This window comes from Lutjanus erythropterus, chromosome 13 (genome assembly GCF_056507025.1).
Source record: "Lutjanus erythropterus isolate fLutEry1 chromosome 13, fLutEry1.hap2, whole genome shotgun sequence".
NCBI classification, from domain to species: Eukaryota; Metazoa; Chordata; class Actinopteri; order Lutjaniformes; family Lutjanidae; genus Lutjanus; species Lutjanus erythropterus.
In genome coordinates, this window is record NC_139329.1 from 11,918,788 (window position 1) to 11,934,491 (window position 15,704).

Below are 15,704 nucleotides of genomic sequence, written 5' to 3' on the forward strand. Positions count from 1 at the left end.
TTTCAGGCTTTACCTGAGCGCCAAGTCCTATTGGGTAAATTCGGCACATATACTTTCAAATTATATGCAATAAATATAATTTAAAACCACAATCTAATTTTGCTGTAAGTTACAACGGCGACCTTCTTCCTCGCTAAGGTGGGTGGTATTTTGCAACATCACTAGGATAAAAGTTAGATTTTTATTGATTTTTCTTGCTATTTGGTAGAATACATATATGCCGAATTCAATAACGGCTCCAACTAATTCAACATATATATAATGTGATTTTACTATTTCAGATTATATTTGCTGCTACTGCATTAAACTTTAAATTGCAATATATCTGAATACAGCTCGGTATGACCTTCTAACGACTGAAAATGGTTTACCTTGTCATCCCCCGCAGAAACACATCTTCTCTGGGAGGTCGAGCCAGATGAAATCTACATCCCACAACAACCACAGCTCATTATCCTACCGTCCGGGTGCATTTCAGCTATTTTGACCCCTGATTTCATCTGGGAATATGATATGGTCATTGTCGCACTTGAAGCCCACTGGAATAAAAAAAAACAAAAAAACAAAAAACAAAGTCGCTTCTTCTTATAGCATTCAAAATAAAAGCCTCCTCCTCCTCCTCGTACAACGCCAAAATAAATTCGTTAGAGATAAGGACTATATTATTATTGTTGTTATAATAATAATAATATAACGACAACAACAACAACAATAATAATAATAATAATAATTATTATTATTATTATTATTATTATTATCAGTAGTAGTAGTAGTAGTATTTTTTATTTTAATCTTGGTCTTGTGAAGTATATTTTTTACATTTATTTCATCGTTATCTTCGTTTCATCATGCTTTTAGTGAAATAATGCAAAAGAAATGGCCGAATACATGACATATCCGTTACTGCAGAAGAATACCAGACTACCAAAAATTGTTTATATTGGCTCTATAGCCGATGTAATAAGCCATATGGACAACCCACCGCTGTGGATTTCCTCAGCATCTGGGCTTTTACTTTGAAGTTACATTAGCGTCCTTCTGATATAACTTGAGCTGTCTCTGTCTGACTTGACAAAACCCACACTGAGTATAAACATGCAAGTACCTTAGATGGTTTCTACCTCATCGACCAATACATCTGGTACTGTGCAATTATGATATGAAGTGCCTATAGTAATTAGAATAAAGAAACTGTTGTACATATATATATGTATAATAATGATGGCTAAGATCTTGTATTTAAAAGATGCATAATTCCAGAGCTTATAGTTATGGATTTCTTGGCTTCATTTATCTCATGGCAGTTTTTTTCCTTTTGATTCCCTGTGTGTCTGTATTTTCCCTATTTCCCACATGATCAAGGTTTTGTACTTATAAAAACAGACATTAACAAGAATAATCTTCAACCCACTGAGTAATTATAGTTAAGGAAGTCATTCAAACAATACCAAGTTACCAAAAGCAGATTTATTTATAAAGAAACATTTAACAAGACAAAAATCAGAACTAAATGAGTATAATTCTTAGACAATCTCCCTTTCAGAAACTGACCTTGCAATGGATGTTTTAGCACACAGCATTTGTTACAATCACTGCTAATGGTATGATTATTGAAAGAATACATTGTGATAGATAAAAATGTATTTCGCATCATTTGTAATTTTGTATATGGGGTCTCATTATAATGAGTGAAGATTTCTAATAATGAAACATTTCACATGATAGTTTTCACAACTACCAGCCCAAAATAATACTCTACTATCTTGGTTCAAATTTCACCACAGCTCACGCATCAGTGACTGGCCTTTGATAACAGACACATACAGATCTGAGGCCAGTGTTCAGGCAGGTTACATCTAATTTCTTCAACAATATTTGGATGTGTGCCATGTGACCCAAGCAGTGATCCTAAATCAGCCCTGTGGTCTTCACAAAGCTGTGTAAATGCAGGTACTGTTCTGTCAGGGAGGGGCCTCAGTTGATGGTGAGCACGTCGCTCTGGATCTCATGGCTCAGCTGAGTCTGCAGGTCACTCAGCTTCTTCTTGAGGACAGCCAGCGCTGACATGACAATGGTCTCTGGTCGCAGAGAGCCGCATGACTCTACATTATAAAAGAACCTGTGCAGGAAAAATTGCGCAGATGAGCTGCTGGACTTCTGACACTTGAATTCCAAACAAATTTGATCAATATTCAAACCTCTGATTATGCTCCCAATGCAGTTTATCATAATGGAGTAATAACTAACACCAACAAACAAATCACATGTACAACATGTACCCTCATCAACTTAAATAATGAAGAAGAATCTTTCCTCACCTTTCTGGCTTTCCATTGGGGTCATAGGGAGCCTGAACCTCATCCTCCTCAATCTCTGAGTATTCACTCTTTGGCCTGGGAACCAGAGTGACAGTACATCAAGTCATCTTTCAGTCATTTAGCATTCATCCTTTATGATGAAGCACACTGAAATGAAAACATACCACTCTTCAGGTCGTGGGTAGACTGTGTGCCTCAATGCATTGTCTGGGTCATACTCAAAGGACACCCCCGCTGTTGGATTCCACTTGGCGTGTTCCTTACCAAAGCCTTTCTTGGCGTATGCCCTGAGCCGCAGTTCCTGACCTTTGCGAAGCTTCACCAGTAAAATGTCTGTGTTGTGTCAGTAAATGACAGAGGAGAAGTGGAGAGAGTAAGGAAAAGGTAAATACTTAAAATGTGTGATTAAAAAAACCCTGCCTGACAATAATGTGGCTAAGGAAAACACAAGGACCCTAACACCCAGTTTTTGACCCTGAAGAAAGCTTTAAGTTTACCATCTTGTTCAACATAGTCATTGGGATCATTGTCTCGACTCCTGGAGGTCACCTGGAAAAACCAAGGAAAAGACTGTCAGCATTTCCATGTGCTTCCTCTCCACTTCAATGACTTAAGTAAACTTGGGAAAGACTCACTGGGATGACTCTGGAGTTGTTGGACAAAAGGTCACGTGAGGTCACATGACGAGTCTGGTCCTCAGTACATCGAACATCCAGCGTCAACTCAACAGAACACTCTGGGCAAAAATCATCACAGGTACAGTCCTGCAGGAAGATCAGATAAAGACTTTTATTATTATAACATATTACATGACAATTATAACACTTTTAGAGGGTTTTCACACCTGTAGTTCAGTTCATTTGGTCATGACCAAAATAAAAAAATGAAACATTGTTGGATTTTAACTATGGTCCAGTTCATGTTCACGTTGACTTTGACAAGTAAACATGAACTTTAATGGACTGACAGGTAACTGTTGATTGGACAGTTTAAATGATCATGTCATCCTGAAGCATTAGGACCCATGTAGGGAAATCAAATTCCAATGCCCGACACAACAGCACTTTAATGCATCTAATGCGTATTTTATAGAACTTACAAAGAAATAACCAATTATAAGCATTATTTAGCAAATCACTTCATGTTATGGGTATTGACTAACAGGTAGAGAAACGATAAAAAGGAGGCAGGTGTGAAAAGGCCCTTAGACGGTCTACTTACCCTAGAATACTGCATTTTGTCCACAATGTCGTCACTTGTGAGAGGTATGAGGCCTGGCCACACAAGAGACATTAATGTTGTTACAGCAGCATTTACAAGTATGAGACCCCTCTGATCACATGGCAACAATGAAATCACTATCATCCAGATACAGTCAAAGCTTGACATGGACACTGTTATACTTACCAACTCTGTGTGCAACAAACTCATCATGCAGTACTGATGAATTGGCATCGATCTGGATCCAGTCAATCGCTACGAATAAAGTAATGCAAGTTCAAGTGAGTAATTTCTAACGTTGCTGCTGCAATAACACACTTCCGGTCACTACTTTACTCGACTGCTTTCTAATTCTACATCAAACTTACTGGACTGATTATGTATGGACAAAAAAAACATTTCATGAGGGCAATGTCCTCTTAATCTATTTACATTCAGGCACCCGAAATAGTCTGAGTGAGTTATAATGATCCCAACATAAGTCTATATCACGGACAAACTAAAAAACACAAGTGCTAACGTTACCTATTGTTGCAACTTCTGACATGAAGACACGGCGGATAGAGTTTGCAACCCTGAAAAGGATAAAGAGCGATGTACAGATTATAATGAGTAACAGAAATTATACTCAACTAAACATTAACGATGCTGACTGGGAGACATATCACTGCTGAATTGTTGGCTGAAATATGACGCTAATATGTGTCTCCCTCTTATGTTAGCTAGATTCATCTTCAATATACACACATACAGGTTGGTTACAGAGACGCTCACTTTAGCTGAAGTTATTACTTTATTGTATAATTTAGTAAAGTTACTGAACAACGCAATAACAAGTTGGAGCTAACAGGAATAATGGCTGCTCTCCACCTCACACATTCTCTTTGGATGGACAAATAAGTGAATACTCACGCCAAATCTGTGTTTTCAATGACAAACTTGACATTTTCGTCTGTCAGTTCTGTGATTTTCACCGTCGGCTGGTTAGCATACGGCATTTTGGCGTTAAAAAAAGACTAAAGCTAACGTTATAAAATCGTCCACACACTTCACCAGCGCTGCTTTAGCTTGAAAACGAAGTAATGACCCGCCCTCCTCTTTCTGTCATTGGCTAGTACTCGTTGTCGTCATACGTTTGGGTTGGTCAGGATTGGGAATTGGGAATATGATTGGTTAGGGTTAAGCGGAAGGATATCGGGGTAAGCCAATCACTGGCAGAGTAGGGCGGGTCGTGCCTTCGCCATCCTGGGAAAAAATATGGCTCCCGGAATTATTTACCTCCTGCTGATTGGCTAGGAGATGTAATCGCGATAAATGATTGGTCTAAACGAGGCGGGTCTTTATTTAATATCCGGGTCAGCACCGTTGAATAGTGTGGTAAAAATATTAACTAGAAAAGCAATTTCTGAAGAAATTGCGGGTGTGAATGCTTCAAGCTGAAGCCAAACTGCAATGCTGCCTTGAATACAAGAAAGTTTTGAATGATTTGAATGTTTGAATGTATGTAGAAAGGCTGATGCCAAACTGAATAGCTGCGTGAATGATATAAGAAAGTTTGAATTATGTGAAATGTTTGAATGTTTGAAGAAAGGCTCACGCCACACTGAATACCTGGCATGAAAATAAATTAATATTTGAATTTAGTATAATATTTGATTTTTTTTTTTTAAACACTGAAACTACTCTGAATAGCTGCGCTGACAATAAATGAATATTTGAATTATGTAGAATATTTGAATATTAGTTAAAAAGCCAAAGCCACACTGAACAGCTGATATGAAAATCCAATAATGTTAGAATTATGTAGAAAATTTTGAATGTTTGTTAGAAAGATGAAAGAACTAAATCTGAAGAAAGAAAGGTAACAATTTTACATGAAGCAACTGAAACTTTGAATTTATTGACCGGTAAAAAAAACTGCAGTCTAAAATGTCCAAGGTGGACACAGAAAGACACAGACAGACAGAGAGACACAGGCAGATAATGCAGAGCAACAGAGAGAGACAGACAGACAGACTTTTTAAACGGATAATTTCAAACACCTTGACCTGCTTCAGGTGTAATTGTCTCTCTATGAGGTTTTAACTGCTAAGAACTCAGGCTGGTGAAATTGACCAATCGCCTGTGTGTTACAGAACATTCAAATTTGAATACTGAGAGGACCTAACTGCTGTTGGTTAAATCAGCCAATCGCCTGTGAGCAACAGCACATTCAATTCTAGGCAGACAGAGACAGAGAGACAGAGATAGACGAACAGTCTTTTTAAACTGTTAGTCATTTCAAACCTGGAACTGCTTCAGGTGCAATTGTCTCAGCATGAGGTTTTCACTCAGGTCCTCACAGTATTCAAATTTGAATGTTCTGTAACACGCAGGTGATTGGTCGATTTCAGCCTAACGGCTGTTGATTAAATCAGCCAATTGCCTATGAGCAACAGCACATTCAATTCTAGACAGACAGAGAGACAGACAGGTATGGAGAGTGGCAGACAGAGATAGACAGTCTTTTTAAACTGTTAAGTCATTTCAAACCTTGAGCTGCTTCAAGTCTAATTGGCTCTGCATGAGGTTTTAAGAACTCAGGTCCTCTTAGTATTCAAATTTGAATGTTCTGTAACACACAGGCGATTGGTCAATTTCAGCCTAACTGCTGTTGATTAAATCAGCCAATTGCCTGCAAGCAACCAGACATTCAATTTCAAATACTCCAAACAAAGGCAAAAATTGAGAAAACGTACCACTCAAACTCCAGCCGTTTAACAAACAACCGTAATTGCTAGAGCTAAAAACGGGATACGGTGAGCGAGAGGACGAGATGGCGAACGCGATGGTGCAAATTTTATTTCTGTAGTGTGAAAAATGAGGCTGGTAGGGCAATGGAAAAAATAGGGATCATCTGCTTTCTTCCAGAAATGTTGGGCTCTCGCTTAACATGGGAGCGAATGGGGCAGCCGGTTCGACTTGGCGCCCTTTCAGACCCCGCTCAGCCCAAACCGTTTGTCCGTTGGCTTCGGCAGTCACACCTCTGCGACCGGCACGACTTTTCCTACAAAATGATGTAAAATTTGTGTATGTAGAGTGAACGGTGTGGCCGTAGCGGCAAGTTAAAGAGAAAATTTCTGGATGATTTTGTAGCCGCTCTCCACTCTAGCGATGACATCACCCACTCTAGCTCTAACGACCGCATGCAATACACACCCATTATAAAGTCTGAGAAGAGATGAAAATTTCATGTTTTTTAAACTGCTGCTGTGGAAAAACTAAAAGAGATATCGAAAATCTGAATTAGTCACTGAAAGTCCACGTGATTGTTAGCGTTTGAGAGTTGGAATGGAGTTTCTACGTGAATGTATGAATCCATGGCGACAGGGTGAAGTCGAGCGAGTTTGAAGGATTTTCTCATTGACTTCCATTATAACAAAGTTTCAGAAAACGGTGAATAATTTTTAAAGTTTGAATGGGATTAAGAAGTTGAAACAAACATAAAAAGTCAGCGAAATGTTGAATATTTTCCAGTTTGAATGGAATTTCTAGCTCAAAGTATAAATCGGTAGTCAACGTTTGAAAAAAGTTGAAATTTTGAGATTTTTGAAGATTCCGTAATTCATTTTCAATGGGAAAGCCGTTCGGAAAAAACCTGGAATATCTCGGAAAGTTTTGAATGTGACGGCTTGAAATATACATTCGGCTGTCGTAAAAATTCAGATGAACGTTGTGCCTTGAAATGGTTTGAATCAGTTGAAGTTTGTGGAAGAAGAAGCATTACAAAGCTTTTTTTGAATGGGATTTAATAGGAATGGGAATTTTAACGTGGAATATTTCGGAAAATACGAATGTTATGGAAAATTGAAGAGGTTTCCCACCGTGTCATAATAAATCTGAATAAGTTGAAATTTGAATGGTTTGAATCGGTTGAAGTATGCTGAAGTTATAGGACTTTGAAAATCGCGGCGGAAGAATAATAATAAGATTAAAGAATTTTGGTAGTAGAAGAACATAGGGTTTGAATGCTTTCAGCATTCACACCCAATTAATATACTGTTTTGTCGTACAGTTTTTGAGATGAAATAATAACTAATACTGGCGACGATTCCGAATTTAGAGTGTCAGTTTAAATACTGAATTCTGTGTGTCTGTTCAATAATTGTGTTATGTGAAATACAATGAAACAGCAGGTCAATCTACAAGGGCAATAATCTTATCGTCGTGAAATGTCTATTTCTATCAGTTCTATTGAGACGCTTGGCACCAAATTATCAAAACCCTATGGGCTTTTTGCTTTTATTTTGAAAGTGTATACCGGAAAACTAGTTTGGTGGCGGTACATATTGTGTCAACTTTGACACGGTGGAGATGTCGCTTACTTGAATATATTTAGTATCCTGAGTGATCACAGTCAGGAACTGCATGACTAATTTAATTTACAATCATTATATATTCACTATCAGCTCTACATGTACAACAGGTTTATTACTCAAATTGTTATATCAATATTTGTATGAACGCCAGACAACTGTCTGTAAAGTTTAACTTTTGCATAAATAAACGGTGTTAATTCACAGTAATACTGCCCTCTCGTTATCACATATACTAACTACAACTGATTTTTAGTATTAAGCAAGACACAACTGTATAATGATACTTCCGGTTACAACATTCAAAATAAAAGTTATTAAGCCATGCAGCTAACTGCCTGGAAGCCGTAGATAACTGGAAAGTCTCTCAAAATAAAAGCGATCAGTTTTTTTTCCCTATACTTTTACATATACTTAACTGTTGGACACACACATACACACCCACCCACCCACCCACACACACACACACACACACACACACACATATGCACACGCAAGTGTTGAATCAAAAATTATTCAATAATAACTACTTTATTGAAGCATAACAACAAAATTACTGATCTTTGTGTCCTTTTATACAAAGGGAAAAATGATCTGAGCAGGAGAGTGAAATCTTGGACAGTGAAACAAAACAAGACAAAGCCACTGGTCCTGTAGATGAACACAACGTGTGACATATGACCTGTGACAAATAATAGCTTTATCTTGCTGAATAAAAACCACAATCCAAAAAAGTTCAGACTCATGCAGTTAATCAGAAATGAGAGCCAAAAAAAAAAAGAAAGTTAAAAGAAATATATTTTCAGCTCATGGCACAAGCCAGACGGTCAGGATCAGTGTTAAGTTGTGTGATGTTTCACATCATCGCCTCTGATTCATTCCTGTGAGGTTCTTCAGCTGTAAAACACAACAAACACATCAGCCACATTTCTATCAATACATTTAAATGTAAACATTATATGTTTAAGCAATCCAAATTGTGTATAATACAAAACACCTGCAATGCTACCTCATTAAATGCTATGAAAATATAGATCAGTAAAAGGTTTCAAATTTCAAGGTTTCCAAGGTTTCAAATTAAAAGCATATATAATTGGCTAAGATAAGATAACATATTTCCTTATTTGTACAAGCAGCAAAGTGTGCAACAAAATAGAGAGTGTCAATTAAAAACAACAACAACAATAAACAATGAAGTAAGCAAACAATGTAAACAGAAGGAAATACAAAAATATGAGGAATATACAGAAGCAGAAATATTAAAAATAGGAATATGGCTTGGCAGGTACAAAAAAAGGAGGGAGTATAAGAAGAGGACATAAATATATCATATAAATAATGAACATGAAGCAAAGACTTACTGTTAAAGCAGCTCCCATAAGCCCCTGCACCACTGCTTCACCAGTCGACTGCACCTACAGACAAAAGAAGAGCAAACAACTTATAACATATGAATGAGGAATCAGGTCAATGGTCGTCTAAATACAGGTTTACATCTGAGTCAGTTTCTCTCCCTTCATTCTGAACTGATTGCGCTGAACTAGTCTGAAGTTTCCCTTTGCATGTGGTGGTAGGAGAATGACAGTATGAGGTCAGTTACGTAATAATTCCACTGATGGATAAAGTTAGGAAACGCAGAGGTGGATATTCCTACATAAGTATCAACAGGACTTTTGAAACATCCCCTGAATGATCACACTTCATGCTTCTTGCTTCATTCATCTCCTTAAACACTCAACCTGTTTAGCAGTGGAAGCCATGTTGACTACATCCTGAATACGGTTGTCAAGGAAGTTCCAGGTGTCCTGGAAGTCTGGAGAGGAATCCTGAACCATGACCAGCTCTGTGGTGTTATAGATGCCGGTCAGTGCTGCCCGTTTGGTGTACCAGTTCATCTACAAAGGAAAGGAATGATAAACAAAGTTCATATCTTTTTGTGAAAGAGACAAGGCAATGTAATTCTAACCTGAATGTGCCTTACATGAAAACACATACAGCAACAAGTGACACATACAGAAGAATATACTGAATAAAATCTAAAAAAAAAAAAAAAAAAAGTACAACAACAAAAATAAGAGAAGAGAGAAAAACAGACACAAAGGACAATTAAATTTCAAACCAAACATCATTTAGAAGCACAGGGCTGAGCCACAACACAAGAGCAGCTGTGTAAATAGGAGGACTAAAGCGCTACAGTGGGCACTCAAGAGCAGCTGCAGCAAATGATGTTGCAAGGCACTCTATCTTTTTTAGATTTCCCATGTCTGTTACATATCAAGTTCAAAAACATCTTTGATTTGATATGACTTGCAAAGTCCAGATGTGACAGATTCAGGACAGTTGATCAGATGCCGTCACAACATCATATCATTCTAGATATTGGCTCTCTTAAATAAAAACAGGTTGCACCACAGTGGTCTCGGAGTCCTTTTCATTTTGCTGTCCAGTTTGTGGTGCTTTCACAAAGCTCTAATGCGTGCTGCTTTATGAATTGATAAAACTGATTGATTGATAAAAACACTTGCAGAAGGGGACAAATTATATCCATGCTGTAATTCATGGTATCAAATGTATTACGTTCCAATGCACAACCTAGAGTTAGTTGTGTTCTCCAAACACTCTTAGTTTCATTAAGAATTATTTGTGTTAAGGGATGCAATAGAAAGAGACAAAAAACCAAAACAAATAAATATGTTAAGACTATTTTTCATGTCCTTTCCCTCCCTGAAATATAATGGAAAACAGGATTATTATTTTGATTAGAATACAGTACGACAATCATTTACATACTCAGGTGGATGTCTGACAACCACCTGTAAGATTACTATCAGGCTGTATAGGCAGCAAGAGCAGCTCATGTTAGTGATCATCTATGATGAGGTGTCCCAATATAAGATAATAATGGATGAGGCTGAGGTGAACAACACTTTGAGAGTCCATTATTTCCCAACATGAAGATATTTCAGAGTGCATATCATGCTTAAACCATGACCAACTGAAGAACAGGACGAATGAAAATCTATGTGGTGAGAGTAGATGGTTTAAACTCTAGTTTATTTAAATTCATCACAATTTTGCTCTGCTTCTGTTTCTTGTAGAACAATTATTAAAACGTTTGACTAGCGCTATGATGACAAGTACAGCTATACATTTTTAGGGGCACGTGCCAGTCATTTCCATGACATAAAGCAGGGGCAGCATCAGATGTTGGTGGGGGGAATAACCTGGGAGGTGGCAGGCCTGAAATTGTGGGGGTGGTGATGAAAGGGGGACAGGAAGGTATGAGCACGAGCAGAGGAAGAGGAAGAGGATCGAGGGTGATTGGATCCACTCACGTCTGTGGACCGGTCCCCGGCGTAGTACCAGATGTCATCCACCAGGGTGGAGAGGTGCTTCAGGCTGTCTGGGATGTTGTGAGGAAGGAGCAGGATGCTCATTGCCTGAGAACAAAAACAATCAAATCAAATGTAGTCTGCATCCATCCTGACCTCTGTCAGTTATGACAGTAAACAAATGGAAGAGAACACAGAGGTCGACTGACTCGTAATGCACACTTTACCTGTGGCCATGATTCAATGTAAGGGATGTACATCCTCAGTCTGGTCTCTACAGCATCTCTTAGAAAGTCAGCGGTCTTCTTTGGTCTGCAACGCAGTTGTCAAAGCTAAAAGCTCAAATCTGCAATTTTCCATTTGGAGCTCAAACTGTAACAGATTTTACAGCTCAACAAAACAGCAGACTGTAGACAACCAACTTCAGGTATTTGTAATTGTTAAAAGTTATGTGAATTTATATTTCAACAGTAGAATTAGACTGCAAGTGTGTGTGTGTGTGTGTGTGTGTGTGTGTACATACTCAGCCTGGCCCAGCTGGACCTGTTTGTGTTGTTCAGCCAGGATCTCTGTCAGCTGTGAGTTGCACTGAGCAATGAAGTGTAGGACCAAGTCTCCAGCGCCGTTATTGAACATACCAGTGGAAGCAGAGGACAAGCCCAGGGTCTAGTACAAACACAACACCACCACAAGGGCAATGCAACATTAATAGAAGTCACCACACATCATGTGATATTCACAACTGCGCTGCTCATTTAGCTTCTTTTCTTAGGTGATTTTTAGTGGAAGTACTTTTCTCTCTTCAGCAGAAACTGAACAACAGAGAGTCTGTTGTAAGCTGAGAATAGGTGAATATGGTGCAACATAAAATGACAATTGTGTGTTACTGTTAGCTGTGTTTGCCCTAAAGCTGCTCCACTGTTCATTTTAACAGCACTCACCTCAGCGCCGGCCGCAATGGCTTCCACTGACCAGCCGTGCAGTGGGACAAACTCCAGGGCGGCGGTCAGGATTCGAGCTTGAAGCTGCTCCTCTGTTTCATATTCCTCGCCCTGCTCTCCACTCTGGTCCTGGTAACTTTCCACAGACACACAAAAAGTCATGTTTAAGCATAAATGAAGCACAGAGAGCGATGATATGAGCTTAGGCCAAGAATAGCTGTCTTGCATCGGGGGTTAGGGTGGGAGGGGTAACTGTCTGATCTTTAGTACCCAGAAATCTTGTCAGTAAATAAGACAGTCTACATGTCATCTACAAAACCTGTGCTCTCTGACAAACTGAAAATGTGTTCCTTCAGTTCCACCAGTCATTGTTCAGTGGGCTTCTGGCAGGTCAATGCTGCACTGTACTGTGTACTCTGTGATTTTGTATTGACCGACCTGGTGTTTGGCATGGCAGCCTCCTCAGCTGCTGGGTTAGATGTTGAGTCTTCATGGGAAGCTGCTGCTGCTGCTGTGTCCTGTTCAGCAGGGTGAGCCTGGTAGTGCTCATGGAAGGTTGTGGATGAGGAAGAGGAAGAGGAAGGGGGTTTGTCAGATTTGGATTCATCCTGAAGCCTCTGTGCTGCACGGTGGAAGCCTCGTCTCAGGCTGCTGCACTGGGTGTTTGTTGCTGTTGGGGCAGCCACCACTGTAAGGAGAAATATATTCATCAGTGCCTAAGGATTTAATCTGTAGAAAATGGAACTTAAATCAATAAGAAAATCTCACATTCATATTAAAACTTAAGCTCAATGAAACATGGACATCCATAGACAGAAATAATGCGAGTGTGCACTCAGGTCACTCACAAATGACACAGAGATAAAGTACTGTATAATAATACACTGATAAGTTGAAAATACAAAATGTGAATGAATCAGAATGCAAGGATTTGAAAATACTTTGACTTGTCTTCAATTGAATACAGTACAAAGACAAGATATTTAATGTTAAAACTGGTAAACTTTATTGTTTTTTGTAAATGTACGCTCATTCTGAATTTGATGCCTCCAACACATTTCAAAAAAGTTGGGACAAGGGCCACAAAACACTGGAAAAGTTGTGGAATACTCAAAATACACCTATTTGGAACATTCAGAAGGTAAACAGGTTAATTGGTAACTGGTGATAATATCATGATTCAGTATCAAAGCAGAATTCTTGAAAGGTCTCCACTTTGTGAAAAATTGTGGGGGCAAATAGTTCAACAGTTTCAGAATGTTTCTCAACACAGAACTGCAGGAATTTAAGGAATTCACCATCTACAATCCATAATATCATTAAAAGATTCAGGAAATTCAGAGAAATCCCTGCACATAAGTGGCAAGACTGAAAAAACAACATTGAATGCCTGTGACCTTTGACCCCTCAGATGGCACTACATTAAAAATACAGGATTAATATAGGACACTATATGGGCTCAGGGACACTTTGGAAAACTGTTGTCAGTAAACACAGTTCATCGCTGCATCTTCAAATGCAAATTAAGACTCTACCATGCAAAGAGAAAGCCGTATGTCCATAACATCAAGAAACACCACTAACCTCTCTGGGCCCGAACTCATCTGAGTTGGACTGATCCAGATTGTTTCTGGATTCAAAAGCCAGCATCTGTGATGGTATCGGGGTGTCACAACTGTCACATCAGTATCCTAACCCTATGAGGGACATCCCATCTTATTTTAACAAGACAATGCCAAGACACATTCTGCATGTTACAACAGCGCAGCTTCGTAGTAAAAGAGTTCAGGCACTTGACAGGCCTGCAGACCAGACCTCTGTCTTATTGAAAATGTGTAGTACATTATACACAAAACATGACAACCCTGGGTTGTTAAGCAGCTTAAGTTGTATATCAAGCAAGAATGGGAAAGAATTTCACTTTCAAAACTTCAACATTTTTTTTTCCAAAATACATACTAGTTGTTTTTAAAAGAAAAGGTGATATATCACAGCTTCAGTCCCAACTTTTTTGTAACATGTTGAAGGCATCAAATTCAGAATGAGTTTATATTTACAACATAAAACAATATAAACAACATCAAAACATTAAATATCTTGTCTTTGTCCTATAGGTCGAAAAGTATTTGCAAATCATTGCATTGTGTGTTTATTTAACCTTTACACAATGTCCCAACTTTTTTGGGACTGGGGTTGTAAATAAATTAAACTAATATGTAAATACCAGTTCAAGAGTCATCAGGGGGATTTTATGCTTTGTAGGAAAAAGGGCAATAATGCCAATATTTGGCATGGACTGTATGCACTAGAACATGAATTGACAGTGGATGAATATGGAGTTGGTTATAACTGTGTGCATTATAATCCTTGGACACTGAAATTTAGACGGGAATGGTGTATGGTGGATGACACTGTCGGTGCCCCTGAAAATTTCGTAGCTTCTTGTAATTCAGAGTAATACCAACACTTGTGCGTTCAAACCAGTAAATCTGAGCTATATTTAGCCAGTTTAGAAGAAACATACTTTTACAGCTTGCATAACCAAGAAGACGCCCCCCAGTTGCAGCAACTTTTTTTGTCGTGAGATGCATGTCATCGTTGAGATCTGTAATGCCGTAGCACCGAGTCAACCAACAACTGTCTGCATAAACATTTTGTTTTTACAGCCGATATAATGTTGCCCCACTTCTGTCCTCCATGATTCACCTTCTGTGCCAAGTGACTTTGTGAAGGGGAGCTAACGTAAACACTGACCTGTTTCTACTTCATGCAACAAATAACCGAAATTACAGTAATAATTTTCCAGACTTTCCGTTATGAACACGAGACAACAGCAGCGGTCCTGTCTTACCACTGCCCAGCCCCCGAAGTGCCCTTCCTGCCCGTAGACCTCTCAGCAGCGCCGCCATGATTCAGTCGCTGCACTTTGAGGTCTTTTTTTAGACACAGCTCTACGTCACTTTAACGCGACACTCAGTTGAGAAACTAACAAGTTAGCAAGAATAAGACCAAAAAAACAAAACAAAACAATGATGCTGTCTTCAAACTAAAGCGATGAATCTTACTTTCTATTGAGAGGAATGGAACAAAACAACAATGACAAGTGGGGTATTTTTTTTTCTGTCAGAATCACTTCATGCAATCCATAAAATATATAGCCTACTACATTTTCACCAAATACTTTGGCCAAAACGTTACATCATGTGATTTTATTTTGGAAAGTATGACCGGAAAAGACGTTTCTTACTTTGCGTAACTTGTCACTGAAACTTCCGCCAAGATATCAGGTAAGCTGGAGTACATTCAGCTGAATTCTTCTTTCATTTAAGCGATTTAACCACCAAAAGCTTAAAACACCGATCATACAAACCCGTGAGTATATTTCTGTTCATCCCTTGCCGTGTATCTGACTCTCACGGTTTTTACAATGTGTTAATGAACTTGATAAACACCCGGCGTCTTTCTGCGTCACGCTGTTCGCTTTATGTAAAGCTGACCGTTGCTTTTTACCTGTGTCAACAAAACAAGCTCATGCTC

The 15,704-nt window shown here is 38.7% G+C and overlaps 2 protein-coding genes across 5 annotated transcripts; both read right to left on the reverse strand.

Annotated features, from left to right (window-relative positions):
* Nucleotides 1-1,452: 1,452 nt before the first annotated feature.
* Nucleotides 1,453-4,633, reverse strand: polr2c (RNA polymerase II subunit C). The gene is made up of 9 exons (XM_084734936.1): nt 4,452-4,633; nt 4,065-4,114; nt 3,726-3,794; nt 3,540-3,592; nt 2,954-3,082; nt 2,816-2,867; nt 2,483-2,651; nt 2,319-2,393; nt 1,453-2,119 (listed from the first exon to the last, which is right to left on the reverse strand). Exons 1-9 carry the CDS (start codon nt 4,535-4,537, stop codon nt 1,975-1,977), a joined length of 828 nt encoding a protein of 275 aa, XP_084591062.1. The 5' UTR covers nt 4,538-4,633; the 3' UTR covers nt 1,453-1,974.
* Nucleotides 4,634-8,726: 4,093 nt separating this feature from the next.
* coq9 (coenzyme Q9 homolog (S. cerevisiae)) lies at nt 8,727-15,166 on the reverse strand. Of its 4 annotated transcripts, none has more exons than XM_084733378.1 (9): nt 15,019-15,166; nt 12,606-12,855; nt 12,168-12,303; nt 11,750-11,892; nt 11,454-11,538; nt 11,230-11,334; nt 9,634-9,789; nt 9,256-9,309; nt 8,727-8,791 (listed from the first exon to the last, which is right to left on the reverse strand). In XM_084733378.1, exons 1-9 carry the CDS (start codon nt 15,074-15,076, stop codon nt 8,756-8,758), a joined length of 1,023 nt encoding a protein of 340 aa, XP_084589504.1. In that variant the 5' UTR covers nt 15,077-15,166; the 3' UTR covers nt 8,727-8,755. The 4 variants fall into 4 exon arrangements, with proteins under 4 accessions (XP_084589504.1, XP_084589501.1, XP_084589500.1 ...); XM_084733375.1 differs by having other exon boundaries at nt 11,119-11,334; XM_084733374.1 differs by lacking the exon at nt 15,019-15,166 and adding an exon at nt 14,692-14,833 and having other exon boundaries at nt 11,119-11,334.
* Between the last annotated feature and the right edge of the window lie 538 nt (nt 15,167-15,704).

Coding starts and splice junctions, on each gene's coding strand:
- coq9 (XM_084733374.1), bottom strand. CDS start 14,758: ATGCATCTCACGACAAAAAAAGTTGCTGCAACTGGGGGGCGTCTTCTT. Junction 11,335..11,453: donor ACATTGAATCATGGCCACAG/GTAAAGTGTGCA, acceptor TTTTGTTCTCAG/GCAATGAGCATCCTGCTCCT. Junction 9,310..9,633: donor TGGCTTCCACTGCTAAACAG/GTTGAGTGTTTA, acceptor TTTTGTCTGTAG/GTGCAGTCGACTGGTGAAGC.
- polr2c (XM_084734936.1), bottom strand. CDS start 4,537: ATGCCGTATGCTAACCAGCCGACGGTGAAAATCACAGAACTGACAGAC. Junction 3,083..3,539: donor ACAAAATGCAGTATTCTAGG/GTAAGTAGACCG, acceptor ATCTTCCTGCAG/GACTGTACCTGTGATGATTT. Junction 2,394..2,482: donor TACCCACGACCTGAAGAGTG/GTATGTTTTCAT, acceptor TCTGGTTCCCAG/GCCAAAGAGTGAATACTCAG.